Raw genomic sequence first — 20,718 nt, forward strand, 5'->3', positions numbered from 1 at the left:
AGAAGTTCATTATCCTTTTTTAGAACATGAATATTTTAGAACTCAAACATGACACAGAGTAAATGGTTGTTTTTCTGGCTGTATTGGAACCTAGCAGGGTATTAAGCATCTTTTTAAGTTCTGGGCTGAAATGAGTTCCTTTGTGAAAAAGAGATAAAACAAGTGAATGTGGACTGTTGGAAGTGTTCATGACTCACAGTTCAGTACAGCGTGAGAGAGATTCTCCCTTATTCACTTGAAAATTTCTTTTGTGCAAGTGTATATACATGTAATGTAATGTAAGTGGATTTTACTACTCAGAAAAATGGAGATTATTTAGGTTTTTGATTGATGTTAACAGAGATGTTAAGCCTTTTAAGTATTGTAGAGACTTTCTTCAATAGATTTGCTAGGTATTCAGTATTGATTGTAATAACTGCTGCTGTAATTCATGAGTAAAGACTGCTGGGTGCGTAAATGATTTGTAAGGTGGAATATCAGGGGTGATGTGGTGGGTTGACCCTGGCTGGAGGCCATGTGCCCACCAGAGCTGCTCTATCACTCCCCTCCTCAGCTGGACAGGGGAGAGATACAATGAAAGGCTCATGGGTCGAGATAAGGATGGGGAGAGATCACTCACCAATTACTGTCATGAGAAAAACAAACTTGACTTGGGGAAATTAGTTTAATTTTATTACCAATCAAAATTAGAGTAGGATAATGTGAAATAAAACCAAATCTTAAACCACCCACCCCTCCCTTTTTTTCAGGCTTAACTTCACTCCCAATTTCTCTCCTTCCCCCCCAGCGGCACAGGGGGACGGGGAATGGGGGTTGCAGTCAGTTCGTCACACGGTGTTTCTGCCGCTCCTTCCTGCTCAGGGGGAGGGCTCCTTACACACTTCCCCTGCTCCAGCGTGGGGTCCCTCCCACGGGAGACAGTCCTCCACAAACTTCTCCAACGTGAGTCCTTCCACAGGCTGCAGTTCTTCATGAACTGCTCCAGCATGGGTCCCCCACGGGGTCACAAGTCCTGCCAGCAAACCAGCTCCAGCATGGGCTCCTCTCTCCACAGGGCCACTGGTCCTGCCAGGAACTTGCTGCAGGGTGGGCTTCCCACGGGGTCACAGCCTCCTTTGGGCAGATCCACGTGCTCTGGTGTGGGGTCCTTCAGGGGCTGCAGATGTAATCTCTGCTCCAGCATGGACCTCCATGGGCTGCAGAGGGACAGCCTGCCTCACCATGATCTTCTTCACGAGCTGCAGGGGGATCTGCTCTGGTGCCTGGAGCACCTCCTCCCTCTCCTTCTTCACTGGCCTTGGTGTCTGCAGGGTTGTTCCTGTCACATCTTCTCACTCTTCTCTTCTGGCTGCTGTGTCACCACAGCTTTTCCCCTTCTTAACTACGTTATCCCTGAGGTGCTACCACCGTCATTGATGGGCTTGGCCTTGTCCAGCAGCGGGTCCGTCTTGGAGCCAGCTGGCATTGGCTCTATTGGACACGGGGGAAGCTTCTAGCAGCTTCTCACAGAAGCCATGGCTGTAGCCCCCCCTACCAAACCCTTGCTACACAAACTCAATATAGGTGAGAATTAGACTTAGTTTTATTTTCTTATGAGACATTAATTCAGAATTCAAACTATATCTTGCTATATGTGGAACAGTAGTGTTCTACACCTGCAGGGCAAGTTATGCTGGGTTTCTTAGGAGGTTTTGTCTACAGATTTTCTCACAATCATAATTTCTAAACATTGGAAGTAATATTTAGCGCTATAGAGAGAGCACAGAGAAAGATATCAGAATGAGCCCTGCTAGGAATTTACTGTCCTAACAGGCAGTACAATATATACTATATGTATCTCCTTTGGCAAGTCTCTTGCGCATTCTCTTCCCTCTTTGGATATGTTTTCCTCTGTGCTTCCATGTCCTTTTAACCACAAATGGGAAGGAAGCCCCTTGCCCAAGGAAGGCTTTACAGATGGGATGTTTAGTCGAGGCAGTTGGATGACGGAGCTAATTTGCCACTTCCCAGTTGAAGTTATTTGAAAGTCATGTTATGTAAGTATATATACCAAAGAACAGGAACCATATACATTTAGCAAAAGGTGAAACTTGGCTGTGCCATTCACCTTTCAAAAGTCATCCACCAATTTATATTAAAGTCCTATGGCTTAGTTATAAATTAGTGTCTAGAGTGTTATAACAATGACCATGCAACTCGGTGCACTGCCCACAGGCACGTGTGGCTTGGTGTGCACAATGGCTCTGTGTCATTAAATGTCCTTTCATACCATCAAATTAAGTAGAAAACCAAGATTGACATACTGAAAATAAATTTAATCTTTATGCCAGCAATGACCTAGATCTTTTTAATGTTTTTTTGTGTTTTGTTTTTTATTTCATTGGAAAAGTCACTATTGCTTGAATGATTGTGAAAGCAGTAGACAGGGAAAATCACATTAATGTGATGCCATTTGATAATTCATGATATATTACCTTAGTTTTTAACATTGCAAGAGCTGAAGTTTGCATGACATGATATAGAGGGGTCAGTTTTTCTACAAGTACACAAAGAGGGGTGATAACTGGAATGGAAACAGCACGTTGATGGACATTCAGCATTATTGCAAAATGGAGTGCTCTGGCTGATTCTGCAGGTGGCTTTGGTCAGGAAGTTGGCAAAGGTTTAGTGATGTTCAGTTGGGCCTGATAACACAGGAGGATATGGGAGGCACATAGGTGTGTATATATATACACACACATATATAACGTCAGTCTGCAGGCTTTGGAGGTGTTACGTATCGGTGGCCTAATTCACAGTCCAATAAAGTCAGTGCTCATCTCCCCTGCGTGACCCATGAATTAGGCGTTGGATGCATGGCTCCCTGGGGAACCATAATAGGCATTGTAAATAACGGGGAACAAATGGTATTTATGCCACATTTGAGGCCCTTCTCTTGCAGAGCAGGCAACATTGGCTTCCTTAGGGTGGTTTATCTATGGATTAATCGTGATGATCATTTTAAACACCGTAAATAGTAGAGCTGCACAAAACACAGAAAAATGTACCGGTCCAGGCCTTTCCAGGAGTTTATCATCTAAACAGACAAGATGATATGCACTGGAAGGCTCCGGGGAAGGCTCTTAAAGCATCCATCTGCCACGTAGTCTTTAGTTATCCAGAGGTGGGGCTGTAGTTCGGCATGGCTCAGCAATAAACGTCAGTTCTATTGCCTTCAAAGTGATGAGGAGTTTAAACTTCTGGTTCAGACACTCTCTAGGCAAATGTAGCTTTGCCTTCCTTTAGAAAGAGTCACTTCAGAGTAGATCTTTCAGATGTATCTGCTGCATAAGAAATGTAAATGAAGAGGAAACGGAATATTTCAGAACTGTTCTAGTTTTGTAAAATGTCTGTGCTTTTCTTTACACTATGTATTTATGCAGCAATTAACTGTTAAAAATGAAATGTGAAGCAGCACATTTAATTTTTTTCCTCTGAAATCATATAGAGGAATAGACAAGCAGCAAGCAGATTTTTCTAAGTGATAAATGGTGAAAGTGAAAATAGTTGATACCTTTGACAGTGGTTTACTCCTACTTCTGCCCAGTCCATTACTATAAGTGTCTTTAATTCTACTGCAGAAGAGAATGATTACATATAGTTGATTTTCACATCTCGTGTGCAGTTGGACTCCTTGTCTTCATAACTGCAGAAAAATGTGTTTCAAGGACTCTACATATAAAAGCTGTGATTTATTTATGTGCATAGAATCGACTGTATGGCATGCTAAGCTCTCACATTTGGCCTGAAATTATAGAAGGTATACAATTTCACTTCTTTGCAAACTGAACATAGATTTTACTTGGCACTTATGCTTTTACATGATCCATACTTCTCATTTTATGAGAGAATAAAACTAACAATGACAGACACCATTTCTAGGAATGCCATTCCCCAGAAGGGCCAAAATCACCAGTTTTGATTTGAATGTTGAAGCCTGTCCTTGGTACAATGTTTCAGTAGCAATTTCAGCTTATCCAAGCAAAAGCTCCTGTAATAACTGTATAATTCATATTCTTCCCCTGAATAACAATCCTTTAGTTATATGTAGGTTCAGTCCTGGACTCCTGTATACCCCTGTGAGAACGGATTATGCCCTTACATTATAAGGCTACTGGGGATGAGGTGATATTCCATCTGACAGGGTTCAGCGGGTTTCCCTACTGACAGAGAAAATGATGATTTTAAGGCACTGGTCTCATCCATCATTACAAGAATGGCTCACAGATATGACAAGAAATCTTATGAAAAATAATCTGTGGTCTAGACAATAAACTAATCGGTTTTGATGAAACCCATAAACCTTTTATATGCTGTATTGAAGAGCAGACCAAAGCTTTCTGGTTATGGGTATCAGTTTTGCCTTTTAAAAATATACAGAGCTTGTCTCTTCAAAAGTGGAGAAATAACCTTTCCAATGTTATCAAAATAATTAAGTTCATGTTGCTGAGGTAATATTCACTTGTAGAGTGTTCTTATCATGCATGCAGTTTCCGTAGCTAATCCTTGCTTGTTCGTGATAATATCCTAAAGGGAAATGTCTTGCTAGGTGTTGAACATAGCTAGCTGTGAGGAAAGAGAAAAAAGGAAGAGGTACAAATTGGGATAGGGACAGGATATTCATACATGCTGTAGTGTGGTAATCCTCTGTGCCTTTCTCTGTGTGGCTGGACCAGGGAAAATTCAGTCGAACGGTGCAAGCCAGGAGCATGACCAGCAAAACTAGAGCTGTACAGACTCATGGGTCTAACACCATGTAGTAATTACAACTGAAAAGCTTTACAACAGGCAGCAGAGCTGCTCAGCAGTCACTCCACTCCAAGATGAATGATTAACTGCAGAATTTATTTCCCTTCAAGTCTCCTCTGAATTTCCTACACAAAGCTCATTTATTCAGGCTTTGCAGAGAAAGGGTTGTGCTTGTCCCTTTACTGATAATTATTTGAATAGTAAAAGCATAGCTGTATTCAAATATTGCCATGTGTATTCTTACTTATTTGTATGGCATTATCAATTGAGCAGCAATGGGGAACTTACTCTGTCCACTTATCAGCTGAGGGGCTGGTTAAACACAAACCAAAATGTTAGGAGCACAAGGGGAATGTTGATAAGTATCTTTGAGATCTTCTTAGGGCAATTGTGGAATAATGCAGCATTAATTATATAATAAAAAGGACCATAATATGGACAAATATTTTTCCATAAGCTGAGGAAAAAGGGCTAACAAAATATAAATAGAAAAAGAAGTACTCATTTACCTCCCTGTCTCTGGGAAATATCCTCTAATCTTCCATTTTCTCATGTCCTTTGAGTGTTTTCTTGTTACACCTTTCATCTTTACTATACCTGAAAGATTGCGCTTATATCAGCGTTTCTCCGAGAAGCAACTTTTGTGTGGCTACCTAGGGAGTAGATGTGGTAGCCTGGTTCATCTTGACTGACCTGAGTGCCTCTACATTGGCTATAATAACGATGAAGGGAATGGGCTCCAGGAGAGGAAGGTACTGGTGTGTTAGGCACAGAGGAAATGGAATTATCAGGAATGAGATTAAAAAATCAAGAATCCTCAGTGAAGCACAGAACTGTGTGTGAACACAGTCAGATCCTGATTTAAATAGGTTTTTTGCTGGTCAAGCAGGGACTTGAATATACTTGTTCTTGCAGAAGAGCGAGGAAAAGTGTGGGGAGCTCCTTCTCTTTACATGTCCTCTGATGTTTAGTAGAGGACAGCTCTATGACACCAAGAGATTCTGTCCTTCAGTGTGTACAGGGCCAGACCTCAACCCCAGCAGCCCAGGAGAGGACAGTGCTGTGCAGAGTGCTGCTCCTCCAAACGGGCAGGCAGAAGAGCTGCTTCTGCGAGGGACCTGGAGGAAGCCTGCTGCCTGCGGCGTGGGCGGGAGCAGTGCCTTTGCTGTTGGATGCTGGTGTTTGCCAGCCCAATACTTGTGCTGCGCACTGCCTGTTACAATAGGATTTTTTTTTTTTTTTTTTTTTTTTTTTTTTGCTATAGAAGCCACTGGAGAGTCCCCAGTCCTTTGTCTTGCCTTTTTATTTTTTAAAGGCTCTTCTGATTGTTGCATTATTATTAAATCAGAATGGGAAGTGCTCTTAAAATTTTTTCCTGCACATTTTTGTGCTGATGTCTCTTCAGCAAGATTTTGCTGCTAGCAAAGATCTCAGAAATGCCAATTTTATTTTAACAGTTTATTTCCAAAACCGCTTCACAGCTTCTATGTATGAGAAACGCTTCTCATTCGGCAAACTTCCAGGATTCTCTGGTGCTCAGGAACTGGGCAACTTTCAGTGTTAGAATTTGCAGAATGCTAAAGAAGAAAAAAATTTGCCATTGTGTATTGTGTCATTGCTTCCTGTGCAGTAGCAGCACTCGTATCGTGACAGAAGTTAGGGCGACAGGGAAAACCTGCTGCTGTATTTTATTATCCCTGCAGACTGTGTCACTGTTCTCATCTTATTTGCTAATATTAACTCTCAGGAATTGCCAGATACCCAAACTAGTTAATTAACTCACATTAATTAAATCAGTTTCATGGTGAGGGCAGCAGCATGTACTCAAGGGTAGTACTATGTTTTAATTTAGAGTGAGGTGGAGAGTGGAAGAGGAGAACGAGGGCAGCAGTGGTGGTGGGGAGCTGCCTAACACGCAGGGGGAGGGAAAGGGAAAGCCGTTGTGGCAGGGTGCAGACGTGAGCCGGAACTGGGAGCATTAAAGTTGCGTAGCTGGAACAGGCAAATACGGAGAAGCAGGGAAATGGAGAAGGTGGGTAAGATGAGGGCTTTAGTGAAGTAAAGAGCAGGTTGGGGAAAGCCCAAACAGCATTTGGCAGAGACAAGGGTAACTGGAGGGATGAAGGTGGATAAATGTCATATTTTGTTGGCTTTGTAAAAATCAGACAAGTGGATTCCCTATTGTAGATCAGAGGATGAAACTACTTACCTGCTTCCTTTTTATCTCTTCTTCCTTTTGCTTTCTTAAGTTGCTGATAATGGATTTTTTTTCCTTATCTCTGTATTGAGCCTTCACACTCAATAGTAAAATCTCAGATTTTATGGGGCAGATACTTTGGTGGGGGACTCTTAAGGAAGTTTAGTGAGGAAAGAGAAACTATCATAGGAATTTTATTTTAATCTTGCTTAAATTCACAATATTCTGAGGAAAAATCAGAACTGAACATTGGAAAACACTGAACAACGCTTGTCACTAAGTCTCTGAGACCATAGTGGAGGATTGTAGGCACAACTAAAATGCTACTCTTATGCCTGCTGGAGGGGGTCCCTCCTCAGCCCATAACACATCCTTCCACTGCATTCAGAGAAATCTCAGATCTGCACTCTGTAGTCAAGGGACTACACTCATGGGTAAAGGACAACACAGAGATGGGGTTTCCATGATCAGCACCACATGTGCTATTCTGCAAGGACGTTTTGCGGTGGTGCAAGATGGAACAGAGGATGCTGGAGGGATTAAGAGCCTTTATTGGAGGGCAAGAAGGCAGCTGTTAGAAAAGACACTTAACACTGCTTAAACCCAGCTTCTTTGTATCCATCTCTGACTCAGCACCCAAAATTGCTTGTCACTTTTGAAAACAAAGCCTTTTGTGTTTTAGTGTAAAAGAGTAATATTAGGCAGGGAGGAGAAAGCACGTACTGACAAAGAATTTAGAATCATAGAATTTGTATTATTTGTTCTTTGCCCACAATATTTTTCTAAATTTAGTAAGGTACTCTGCTAACACTGACACTGAAATGAGTCAACTTTAGAGAGCCCCATGATATTTATAACCACCTGATTTATACATTTTTTTATGAAATATTAAGCTAAAGTTACACAGAACTTTGTAGAAAGTTTAGTAATCAGATAATATTATATTATCAGACAAAACAGGTTTTTTCTTTTCAAAATGGATAATTTAATTCAAATTAACTCATTTAAATTACCTTGTGTCCACCCTTAAAAAAGCAATTAGACCAAAGGAGAGTGGGGTTTATATGGGATGGCCAAAGACATATAGCTGTTTTCTAACAGCATGTATGCATGCCGTCATCTTACGGCAGTCCCACAGTGCAGAGGTGTACATGGGCTCTTTCATGCTAGTGCTGCGGTAACAGCACTGAAGCCTTTTCTTATGTCTGGGGCTTTTTGGTTTCATTGTATTGGTAAGGCATAATATTTGGCATAAGACTCAAAAAGAATGCAAATTGTTTTCCCTGTTTCAGCTCTAGTACTTAGTCATTGCTGAAAATTATTCCAAAGATTCTTGTGAAAACCAGGAAGAATTAGGACTATGGCGGAGTAAAGGAAACCCACAAAATCTGCACCTGTAATACATTTCTGCTAAACGTGTTAATTACTGTTTTGGCTACAGATGAATTATAATATCAGGATTATATTAAAATACATGCCTTGAAAATACATTCCAGCAATACCATATTGGCATTGAAAATATTTTTCCCTCCATATATTTGTATTTAGATCCTTATACAGAAAAAACCCAAACGATCTGTGATCTGTCCTAGAAATAGGTGCTCTTAGAAGCAACTATCAACCGTTATTTTAGAATATACCAATATGATTGCCTTTTTTAATATGGGTTTCTAAATGAAAGCATATATAATAGACAAATATATAAAATTAGCAGCTGTACTGAGGCAGAACTGCAAATAAAGAGGCTTACCATCAGAAGCAAGTCAACTCAGAAGTGCTAGATGACATCTTTCAAGATTAGAATATAAACTTCCTAGTCACCCTCTCACACAATTCTAAATACTTCTCCAAACTATAAAGATTATCCATAGTTTCCTCCATGTATGCAGCTAAGTATAATTTGTATTCAAATTTATAATAGGCTCACAATTCCAAATACCTTCCAAATCCCCAAGTTTTGCTTCCCTCTGAAATACATGGATCCAACTACACATCTGATCAGAGCCTTTGAAAACCTCAAAGTAGATAAATCTTAGCAGGTAAAAGGCAAGACTGCTCTACAAATTGATTTCTGCTCATCTATGAGGCATCTATTAAGTTCACATCTGTTAAAAACTTGCAATACTTTTCAAAACCTGACACCTCAGGTGTGGAGCCCATTCAGATCCACCAGACGGTCAAGCTGTTCTGTGCCTGGCAGCACCTATCAAGAGCTGACCCCATTGGGCTGTTTTGGTTGGTAGGTTGCTCTGACTAAAAAGTTGAATTCCTCCATAGGTGAGGCATTAGTGAGAAAGAAGCTGATAGAAAAAGCTCAGTTAGGTTTTAACACTTTTGGGTATAGATGGTAACACGAAGACCATTCATTTCTGAGCAACGTGTGCCTCCGTTGCAGTTTTGTTATCTGCTTAGACAATACTGCATGCGTGTTACATGACACCCTAACTTCATTATGTTTGGATTCACAGATGAAAAAAATACAGTCTGTCTTGCAGTCAGTTACAGGCCCTAAAGACAATGCTGGAACACTGGAATTCTCAGAATCCACCACAGTCCAAATTCTTACCTTGCTTTTGTAAAGGGATTGGAAATGCCTCTGCCCAGCATAGTCCAGGATAATGGAGTAAACACTTCACAATCTTTTTCTTGCAATCTCTTTCTAATTAGTCATACAATCATGTGTTAACAACAGTATCCTTTTTTTTTTTTTTTTTTGCATTAGCTTACCTTTTTCTTGTTAGCCAGTCTGTTAGTCTTGTGTGAGGATAGAACACCTTGAACCCCAGAATCCCAACCGGAGGCCAGTGAATATGCTCCAAGCTGTGCTCATTTGGTCTCAGTCACTTCAAATTGTTCTCCTTTATCCATTTTTCATCTTGTATTTGTCTTTGCTACAAAGTTAGTGAAATCTTCTCTTCCTATCTGCCATCTTCCATGCTGACAGGGTACGAGGAAGCCCTTGACACCCTGGCTCAGCGTTGGAGGTGTAATACTTGTGAGAGCAGGAATAACATCTTCTGTTGTGTTGTGCCTCCGGGCACAGCCTACAATCACTTTACTGGCACGTATTAAATCTAACGGAATCTCTGTGTTCTTCAGTCTTGTGAGAATGATATTCACAACGTGAATATATTGTCAGCTCCTTAGCCATTAAACAGAACTAACACTCTGTAGAATCACACTTAATAAAAGTATGTGATTTCCTGTGATACTCACATGAGCTTCCCCTGGAACCTGAAATACTCTTTACTGAATGAGATACTATACTATATAATAACCTGGGAAAATCTCTATGATGCTTTTAAATTATCTTTCCCAATACAATCTCTCTAGAAAGTGTGGCTTACCAGATTTTATCCTGATACTGCTGAGTTCTGCTTCACATTAATCTCTTTCTGTAGCAGGAAGCTCAAAAGCTGTTGTGCTCTTCAACAGCTTCCACTTGTTTCCCACTCACCACCTTATGTCTACTTGTGCTCTCAGCCTACGAATAAATGCTTCCAGGTATCACAGCAACAAGACTTGTAATTTCGTAGATTAATTGAATACGCTTTCAGGTTTTCCCTTAACAATTTATCTTTGAACCTTCCACTATCTTAATGTTCAAAATTCACTGAAAACAAAGGCCTTCTTTTCCCTTGCTAGCAGAAATTGCAGTTGTCTTGACAAGGAGAAGAAATGAGAGATCTCTGCTCTCTTCCTGCTATACTGATTTGATGTCCAAACTTCACACTGTCCTTTAGTTCACAAGTTATCAACTTTCTGTGCCCTTTATTTTATAGTAGGCGTTAAGGTTATTAGCCAGAAACTTTTGCAGCCATGCAGCTAAATGCTTTTTCTACTGGCCACTATTTGTATATGTCTCTGCAGATCAGCCGAGTATGCAAGTGAAGTAAAAAATACAAATCTTTAATTCTTAGTTTTCATTTTGTTTTGTAAGTCTTACCTGCTTGCCAAAAGGTCACATGTTTTCATTACTTTGCTTTCGTGTTCTTTTGTCCCTGAAATGCTAAGATGGGTTCATGCGGACGCCTAATAGCAAGGTATTCCCTCAGTAAGAAACGCCCTTGTCAGCATCCTGACCTAATCAAAGAGTCTTCACTGTTGGCATGGTGTCTTCTCCTCAGACTCAGCACTGCTTACGCAAGCTTATGTCTCTGTGTACATGAAATTTCAGCATTCTCCATCTGGAGAGCTGAGAATGGGAAACTAATGCCAAGGAGTCCTTGGTCTCTGTTTCTCAGCTTCAGCCACTCCAGATGTACCAACTAAGGAGACAGAGTTGGCATTTTGGATATTAAGTTCTGGTGGTTAAAACAAGGAGCCAAGTGTCTTAACCAGTCAGTTTTAGTTTTGGATTTTCTTTTTATCCTTTTTACTCATAAATTATTTTTATGCCTCACTTTATCTCTTTGTTAAATAGCTTTAATCATCTCCTTCAGTGATACGAAGTCTCAGATTGTTATGTTCTCAAAATACAAAGATTACTAAGTGTTACAGATGAGCAAGAAATGGATTCCCATCCCACAGAAATTTTCAACATATCAAAACATTTCCCTGTACTGAATCAGGACAAAAATCAAAGCAAAAAATTGGGAAAAAATGGTTTAGAACATTCATTTCAATTCTGCAATTTCAGTACATTTCAGTTTCACTCATTTTAACTTCTCCCTTCAATTAACTTGTATTTCAAGCCAAAATTCATTTTGAATCAGCAAACTGGAAGTTTTTATTTCAATAGTAGTTATAAAATGTTTCAGCAGTGCCTGTTTATAATATTGTAGTTGAAAATCTGTGATGAAGTCCTCTCTTTTTTATAAGCAGCTTGGTTTTGAAAATTAGCCTGTTTCAATTAGAAATGAAAAAGTTTCCTTGGGAATTGTGGAAGCTATCGTCAACATCGAGTGGATAGAGGGGCTTGTTTAGTTGCTTGCACGGGTGACTGGTGCGATTGGAGGTGCCCTCAGGTATCTTGCTTGACCTTGTGCTGCCGCTGCATGGGTGGGAGTTTCCACAGGTGCTGTGCCATATCTTTCAGCCCCTGACAGATGTCTCAAGTACCCCACGGCAGCTCATTTAACACCACCTTGCACAACTGAATTTAGCCCAGAGAAACTAAGTCATAGAAGAATGATGGCTGAGATTTCACCAGAGCCAGCTGATGGAAGATACATTATTTCTGTTTTTCCAACCAGGGATAGACAACTCACAATTTCATTTCTCAGCCTAGTAAGCTCTTTGAAGGTACATACAGGTTTTGTTGATCAGCTTTTCTGAAAGTAATTCTGTAGATGCTTTGCACAGGGAAGGATTAGGAAAAAAAGCAGATGGCAAATAATTTCCCACGTTTCAATTTATTGACCTTGTGTAATGCCGCTGATGTACAGCCTGTGCATCCTCCTCTGATCTCATGTTCTACCTACAATGAAACTGTTTTCCTGTGCTGTTAGCACATTTGAGCAGAGGGGTGTGTCTCCTAAGGTCCCTTCCCACCTAAACCGTTTTACAATTTAAGTTCATGACTGCCATTACACTTTAAAATAATTATGCGTCTTATATCCTGCTAAGAGGCAGATCACTTAATTTGCTTTTGTGCATAGCATTTTAATTTTGCCCTTTATTCTTCTGTTGTTAGATGAACTAAAAAATAATGGGGTTTTTTCTGAAGTCTGTACCTTGTTTTGTTCTTCTACCTTGTCATGGTTCTCCTCCTTTGATTTTCTAACTAAGTGTATAATCAAAGACTAATAATAGATGTCTTCTATATCTAGGCGTATGTAGCCTCTTGCCATTTTAACTATTCTTTATGTATTTTTGGAGGTCCAGCTTCCTCATTAATGATTCCTAAAGAAGATAATCTGTACTGGGATAAGAGGGAAGATCTCCGTTAAGAAATACAAGCAAAAAGTGAGAAATTAAATGGGTGAATTTCTCAGTGGAGGGTGATAACCCATTAAATTCTTGAGAAACCTGTGCTGAATTTTTTCCTACTCAATGATGTGATAAAGGGCATGGAAGAGTGAGGTGACAGAGTTTTCTGGTAATAGGAGGTTTGTGAGGGTAGTAAAACCAAAAGTCAATTACCACGATTACAGAAGTATCCCTTAATGCTGGATGACATGGTGATAAAATGACCAATGAAGCTTAATGTTGATAAATGCAAAGGTGGTACATGTGATGAAGACAGTCCTGACTTAGATGCTCAGTGATGGGTTCTGAAGAAACTGTTCTCTCTCAGAAAAGAGATCTTGAAGTTATGGTAGGTAATTTTCTGTAAACATCAGCTCAGTGTGCAGACACAGTCAAGCAAGTAAATAGAACAGTAGGGATTAGTAGGAAAGGGGCACGAAGGGCAGGTCTGGCTCTCTAACCTGGAAAAGAGTATAATAGATAGAAAAAAAATCCAATAAGAAGGATTAAGTATAGTTTCCGTATGAAGAACAGCAGGATAGATAAGGAGTCTTTAACCCAGAGGTCTGTAAAAGCAGAAGGATACAGAGAGGGATGTGGTTGTTCATGTCCTCTCCCCTTCAAAAAGCAGGTTAGCTAAGTTCTGCTGTGGTATTTTCAGTATAGATGTTCTGTCACTTTACATGAAGCAATCACGTTACTTGTATACTCTTTATAATGCAGCCAAGGATAATAAGCTTCTGAATATTGAGCAGATATCAGTTGTTCTGTGAGTAATGACTAGGAATAGCTGAAGTTCTTTGTTTAGATTTGAATCTGGGGAGAGAGGAGAAATGTCACTGGAAGAATGTGGTATTCACTAGAGGCGGTGGTAGAAGCTTGGCACAGTATGGTTACTGGAAGGATGAATCTTGAAAACATACGGGTTTACATTTCAGCAAAAACATTCATTAATGGGAAAAAATATTTGAAAAGGTGTGCAAAATCTGAAACTCTAGGAACCTCGCCTTTTCTTTTTTAATACCTGAGATCTCTGTTTTTTTCCACAGAGGAAATAATCTACTGCCCTTTTTTGGCTTTGCATAGCTCTCTGCAAAGAAGCCAGCTAATTGTTCCACTGAAAATCCAATGTTACTACAACTTTATTGTTCATCACAGGCAGCAGTTTGAGGCATCATCTTTGCTTAATACTTTATGGTCTCAGAATTTGCCCACGAAGGGATCTCAGTTCTTACGTGTTGGAAGTCAAGGTGTAAGCAAGTACTCATCACAAATATGATCATTTTCTGAGTGAGATAAAGTACACTAATACTGGCTATGTAGCCATTATCTAATGCTCAAGACAAAAAAAATCTATATAATCCAAGGAACACATAATTAGCTAGCTTCCAGTATTGCATGTACCTTGGCAGATGCAAGATGGTATTACTTTATCAAATAAGTCCCTGTGATTATTCTTTAAGCTGAATGGAGATGCTAACATACTTTGGTATTATGCACTGATGTGCTACCAGAAAAAAAACCACACACCAATGCATTTCCTTTAATTATGCATGTTATCCTACTTAACATCAACAGTTTTTCACTTGTAAATCAACAGTAAAAGGCTTATTTATACTACATTTCAACAAAATCCCCCTTTCCTACATCTCTTCAAGACATTTATGACTGAATGATGTTATGTTCAGCACAGTTTATATTTACCATGTCTGTTCCAATGGTCCTCATCCTCAGAGCTGGTTTCTTAAATTCCTGAAGTAGCCCTTAGTTTCCCCACAATTAAGTGGTCTGCCTTTAGCTCTCTCTTAAGGTCATCAGGTTTGCATCCAGAGGGACATTATGTGCAAATCCCTCTGAAGCTCAGCAGCATCGCAGGCAGATTGGACAGTTTGTTAGCTCCATTTCACCCAGGGGCTGAGTGTGCTACCTGGTGGTGCTCCCAATGTATAAAGAATAAATAAAAGATCTGCACTACTCACAGACAAAGCAGGAGGAAAACAGGCAAGTGGGGCCTCTTCCTTTTTTCCTCTGTAAAGTAGAAGAGTGCACTAGAAAAGTACAAAAAAGTTTGCTTCTTCCTAGTCACAGCTGGAGAACACAGTCCATGTGGATCACTCAGAGATGGTGTGTAGGAGAAGTCAACCAAACAAAAATCCTTGAAAGGTGAGCCACATAGATCTCCCTCACATACAGATAAAAAAGTTAGCTACAGCTTCTTCTGTAAAAGCGGCAGAAGTTTCACTGAGAATGAAGAGGAATGGAAGGGGAAAGCAGATAAACATACAGAGAACAGCAGCAGTACAAGCAGGAAAAAGTGGATTTCTGGAGAGGTCTATTAAAAGGAAATCTGTGGTTCACCTGGTAAACCAATAAGCAAGAGGACGAGATTTGGAGGTTCTGGAGAGTGCTGAGAATATCAGTAGGTGTCTCATCTTGGGTAGATAAAAGTTAAATCTACCAGTATGTATCTTCCCAACTAAGTCCACATGTGTTTTCTGAGGATGGATAGCTCACATGACTCCTGTTCCACAGGTAGATCACCTTTCAGAGAAGGATCTATCCTTATTTCAATAGGATTTACCTTAATTGGAGGTAACATAAAATAATAATGTCTTCTCTGTATAGATATTGCAATGTACAGAATATCCTTTTATGAAGTTCCTTCTCAAAATAACAGGCGTTCATGTCTATGTTCATACATTTATATTTGTGTATGTGTATATATGTGTTTAAATAAGCTACAAAGGCGGCTCTCAGAATCTTTTATTTTGCAGTATAACTTTTTCAGTAGGAGTTGATCTCAAGAGTCATAAAAATATCATGCAAATGCAGTTCTTTCATTTTTTTCATATACCAAAGTTCCTGATCTTTCAAATAACATATGAGCTTTGTGCTTAATTTTGCCTCATTTTTCTCAATCACAGTTTGCTAGCATCCTTTTTATTCTGGAGAACCTGAGTATTTAGAACTGGATGTATTTTTAAAGATGGTATCTTTCCTAGAAGGATTTTTGGACTATAAAACACGGGTGGGTGTCTAGTAAGGTGTAAGGTTTTTAAGAGAGTTATGAGTATTCTCCGGTCCATCACTTCACAGCGTCTCTTGACTGCCCTCACCTGTTGAACTCTGAGGTTATTGCCACTATAGCCGAAGCAGCAGGACACAGTACACGTTTTCACTTCATTACTGTAGTTGACAGTCCAGAGTATGAGTTAAGCCAACGATGAACATACCTTTGCATGAAGACTTGACTGAGAACTGAAGAAGCTAATGCACCAGTGAGCATCCTTTTCTGCCAGCTGTGCTATGGAGGGTGGTAACATCCAGCACAAGGATTCGGCAGACTGATAAAGGCAGTAGCATCTTCAAATGCCACAGTTTAATTATCCAAAAAGTATCTGCCAGAGCATGTGCTCCTGTGGAGCCTGAGTAAATCTAATCTTTTTCCCAGTGTGTCATGATACCAATATTTAGAGAACCCAGAATCACATGGGGCCTTTTTTCTTCTTCCATATGGCAATAAATGCCATGTTTTCTTTCTAGTGTCACTCATAGCTCTTTCAGCTGTACAGTTTTCCAAATATCTCCCCCTCTCTGCTGAATCACTGCTGTATGGACAAGCATTTCCCGGCACACGCGATTCTGTTGTGAGCACTGCAAACCCCCATGCGTGCGGGGGCTCTTTGCGACAGGGTGGGGAACTGAACGCAGCAGCAGGGCTGGCAGGTCAGGGGTCTCTCCCTCCTTCAGCCCCCAAGCAAGGCCTGGGGGCAGCAGCTGGGTTGACCCCAGACTCTGGGTCCTCAGGCAAGTCCACGGTGATGTTGGCTGGGCTGGGACGTCACATCAACCCTGAGCCCAGCAGCCACATCTCCCACAACAGGGCTGCTCGCTGCGCCTTTATGTCAAGTGTGCGGAGTTACTCATGTCTGGAACAGTTTGCTGGATCTGGCCTTTGAAATAATAGAATCAAATAATCCTTGTCTTATTGATGAAACCTGAGAGTAACAGGGAACAGAAATTACTGCAGTACTCCACCATGTCTCACTGAATCAGCACAGGGGGAATTCAGTGGTGCATGGTCTGTGATCCCCGTGGTTTCCAGTGCCGAACGGCAGGCATGTTCCCAGGCTTAAGGCTTGCAAGCCAGCAAGTGTCAACTGTGGTCGTGGCACGTTTGGGTGGTGTTTGTAGTTCAGTGGAGCAGGCTTCTGGGTAAGCAGAAAGGAGCAAACCTAGTATTTTTGCTAGCATAGGCTAGTTTTGCAGGAGAGAAGCTGATGTGGACATCAAGAAATTGCCCGCGCTCATCCTTGCACCATTTTAATTAAATTGATGTAAAATTATGTACTTATTTGGTATCTAAGTAGAGCATACAGTGATGTCTGAGTCAGGACCATTCTCTTGCCATGCTGCTTTGCTTAAATGCATACATACTCCCTGGGCAAAGGTTACCACCTGTACCATTACTGAGTGCTTCCTCTTGACTGGTGTACAAAATGACATGGCAGGCCTGTGAGGGAATGCCTGTTCTTTCACTGGCTGATGGAATGAGAGGGTTTCTTTTTTTTTTATTTTTGAAAGTTTCAGAATAGAGATGATGATGACACTCAGGAATTCACCTTTTCTGTCTCTCCCCCAAAAGATTGACTTTATCATACAGTCAATTTCTGTTTATTGAGATAAAGATATTATATAAAACTCTTAGGTAAATGATAACATTTATTCCAAATGAGAAACAATTTGTGACACCCTATAAGGAAGTTGGGGTCTGATTATACCAGCGTATCTCCAAATCCACATGTAGCATGTTTTTTCTAGTTTGCATACATGTAAGTGATAATAAATGGTGCAAAGAAGTGGAGATCCATACCTTTGTTTTGTTTTTATAAACCAGCAGCTGTGAAAGCTCATCATAGCTTTTTAAGAAGTTTCTAGAAGGGTGAGTTATTTTCAGACTTTGGAGTCCCTATAAATCAAAGCATGTTTTACCTAGAGGTTCTCTTTTTCTAAGTAAAGGTAAAAAAGTATTCTACTTTCTCTGGGAAATCATTATTTCCTCTTTTGTGAATAATTTTGTTAAATTAGGAAAGCCTTGCAAAAAAATCCTCGCATGATGATAGTGTGTGAAAAATGTGAAATATAATTTAGGGGTTTTTTTTTAAGATGAATGACTTCTTCATTGTTTTATTGCTAATAGCAAATGCATTTCAAAATCAAAGTAACTTGTTAGAATCCACATCTTTACACTGCTACTGAAATTGTGTTTTGATTTCTTTGACATGATCCCTGATTGCTGTGAGAAGAATCAGTTCAGTATTTTTGTTCTTAGATTCCCCCTCCTTTGTCTTGCAGCTACTTGTGGCAGATTCCATTAACAATTGCAGTAGGAAATACGAGCCACATCTCATCAGAGGCAATTATATGGGTGTCTAACAAATCAGGTAAAAATAAACTTTCCTCCCAGTGGAATCTCATAAAGCATACTTGTGTTTTCCTCAACTGTTTCTCTTGAATTGATCCTAGGTAATTGTTTGGTTTAGTTGCTCTGCACCCAGTTTTAGCTACTTGAAATGAATTACAAAAAAAGGAGAGTTGGGAAGGGAGGGAGGAGGAATGAAGGATGAGCAACAAGCAAGATAATTATCGCAGAAGTTAGACAGTAAAATGAAAAGCTTTTACATAGAAATGTGTACCTAAGTGCTAAGTATTTTATATTTAGCAACACATATCAAATCATTGATGAATGCAATTCACTTTATTGATTGGTGAAAGTTAAATGTAATATTTGTATAGCAAAGCATCTGATGAGTATGAGTTAGTAAAAGCAAAGTATTTAGAATTCTGGCACTTTAAACTCCGATCCATAGTCTGAACCAGGGCTAAGAAATGTTTACTGTCATTAAAAAGTTTCCTTATTGATCTATCGAAGTATTTGTTTTCTCTATTAGATAACCAGATGCTGGACCACAAAAGCACATTATTCTGCTTACTACTTATTTTCTCCCTCCTCAGTTCCTGCATGTTATTGTACATGTTATTGTACTGAGCACAGCTAGGGCTAGATAGCAGTGTTTTTCTATCACCTAAAAAAAGGAATCCTGCCATAGACATTTCATGAAATATTGCTCTATTTCCTTAGCAGTTCATGCTACATCAGCTGACTGTTTTGGACTGGAATTGAAGAGAGCGAGGGAAGAAATGTGGAGAATTGAATAGAATGATTAGATGGAAGGGAAAAGAAGAATGCATGCATCCCCTCAACACACAGGCTGCAGAGGGAGAACTGACCCCTTCTTGTTAAATTAGAAGGGCATAGGGATTTCCCTCTGATAGAAGTTTAGCTGGAGAGAGGAAAGTGTCCAACTTGTGTGAGCCTATGTTTTTTTTTCCTTTTATTCTCTTTTCTAAGTCACTAAAAGATAATAGTCACATAGAGCTTATCAGCCAGCAGGAGTAGAAGTGAATGGTGTAAAAGATCAGTGGAAATTTGAGTATCCCAACTTTCTAGTGGTATAAGGTATGTGTTTCTTTGCCCTGATCATTTGCCGCCAATCAGAACACAACGTGTTTTACGCTGCTCCCATGATATAATGATTTAGAAATGTGCCCGGGACCAGGGCACTTTTCATACTTGAGAAACATACTCTAGTCAGAGCATACAGGTGCTGCCTTACTTTGCAGAAATATATCACATTGGCCATACTTTTTAATATTAACACCTCCGGAATACTTCAAAACCTGTTTGCACTTTCACAGTCTGCCTTAATGACCTGCTCTACTTTTGTCCTTTAGGGCTTGATTGAACTCTCATTGAAGTTAATAGAAAGATTCCCACTGACTTCAGAGAGAGTTGATCATCTCATCTCATCTCATCTCATTAGGTTGTACATGCATGCCTCCTTCCCTTCACTCCTGCCTTGAAAGTTCAGTATATCACTATTATCTGCACAGTTGCTTCCTCATTGCCTTTTACTTGCAGAGTGCTGTGGAGGAACAAGTCCATAAAACCACTACCTACTCTTTTAAGATCTACTGCTCCTATTGGAATGCCTTCAAGAAATCAACAAATTAATGATGGCCAGTGTGAGCAATGATTTTGGTGTGGCTGCTATATAGAAATTAAAGAGGAACCTTTCTGAGTCATCAGTTTCCTGTGTAACGAATCAATGCCACTGTGATCTATTGTCATTATCCTTGTCCTTCCTCATTACTTTCCCACTCACTCACTCACTTGCTGTGCCTCATTGAAAATGAGACTGTAAACTTAGGACTACAGCAAGGATGTCCTCTTGCTTCTACTTATTGTTGTCTAGCTCAGCTGGAGAATTCCTCGACATAAAAAAGTCAGTAAGAACATCCCCAAATGTACTCAATGTATGATTCTTTGCTGTGATGTATTGGGGCTGGTATAGATGATATTGTGATACTCCTGGAGATTTTCTGCATCTGGTATCTTTTTTTCATGGGGGTGTGGGGGGGAATTCTGGGACTGGAAAGGACAGTTTCCAGGATTGATTCTTGTGGACGGGAAGAATCCTGAAGACTTTCTGTTGTGCAGAGGACACAGTTTCAGTGTTGTCCCAGCAAGTAGTCGGGGAACGACTCCGCAAGCTGGAGGTGAAACAAACTACTCCAGAGGATATTTTGAAGATTGGGAGTGGTCACATTGTTCTTCAAGTGAGTGTAATTGAATGTGGATACTCAAATCAACTTTGGAGGAAATGCTGTTCATGAGGATGGTTTCCATGCCCTCTTTAGGAAGGAGCGGGCATTTCCTTCTTGTTGACTAAACTGCTGTGATAAAGAAGCTTCCAGTGTAA

The 20,718-nt window shown here is 40.1% G+C and overlaps 1 protein-coding gene across 2 annotated transcripts in view; it reads left to right on the forward strand.

Annotated features, from left to right (window-relative positions):
- TRHDE (thyrotropin releasing hormone degrading enzyme) overlaps window positions 1–20,718 on the forward strand; it is a 224,835-nt gene that overhangs the window by 148,921 nt on the left and 55,196 nt on the right. For both annotated transcript variants that reach the window (XM_075746924.1, XM_075746933.1), the window contains one exon: window positions 18,251–18,339. In XM_075746924.1, the coding sequence (XP_075603039.1) occupies window positions 18,251–18,339 (89 nt within the window). The remainder of the gene's footprint in view (window positions 1–18,250; window positions 18,340–20,718) is intronic.

The sequence above is a fragment of the Balearica regulorum genome, chromosome 1 (assembly GCF_011004875.1).
Source record: "Balearica regulorum gibbericeps isolate bBalReg1 chromosome 1, bBalReg1.pri, whole genome shotgun sequence".
Lineage (NCBI taxonomy): Eukaryota > Metazoa > Chordata > Aves > Gruiformes > Gruidae > Balearica > Balearica regulorum.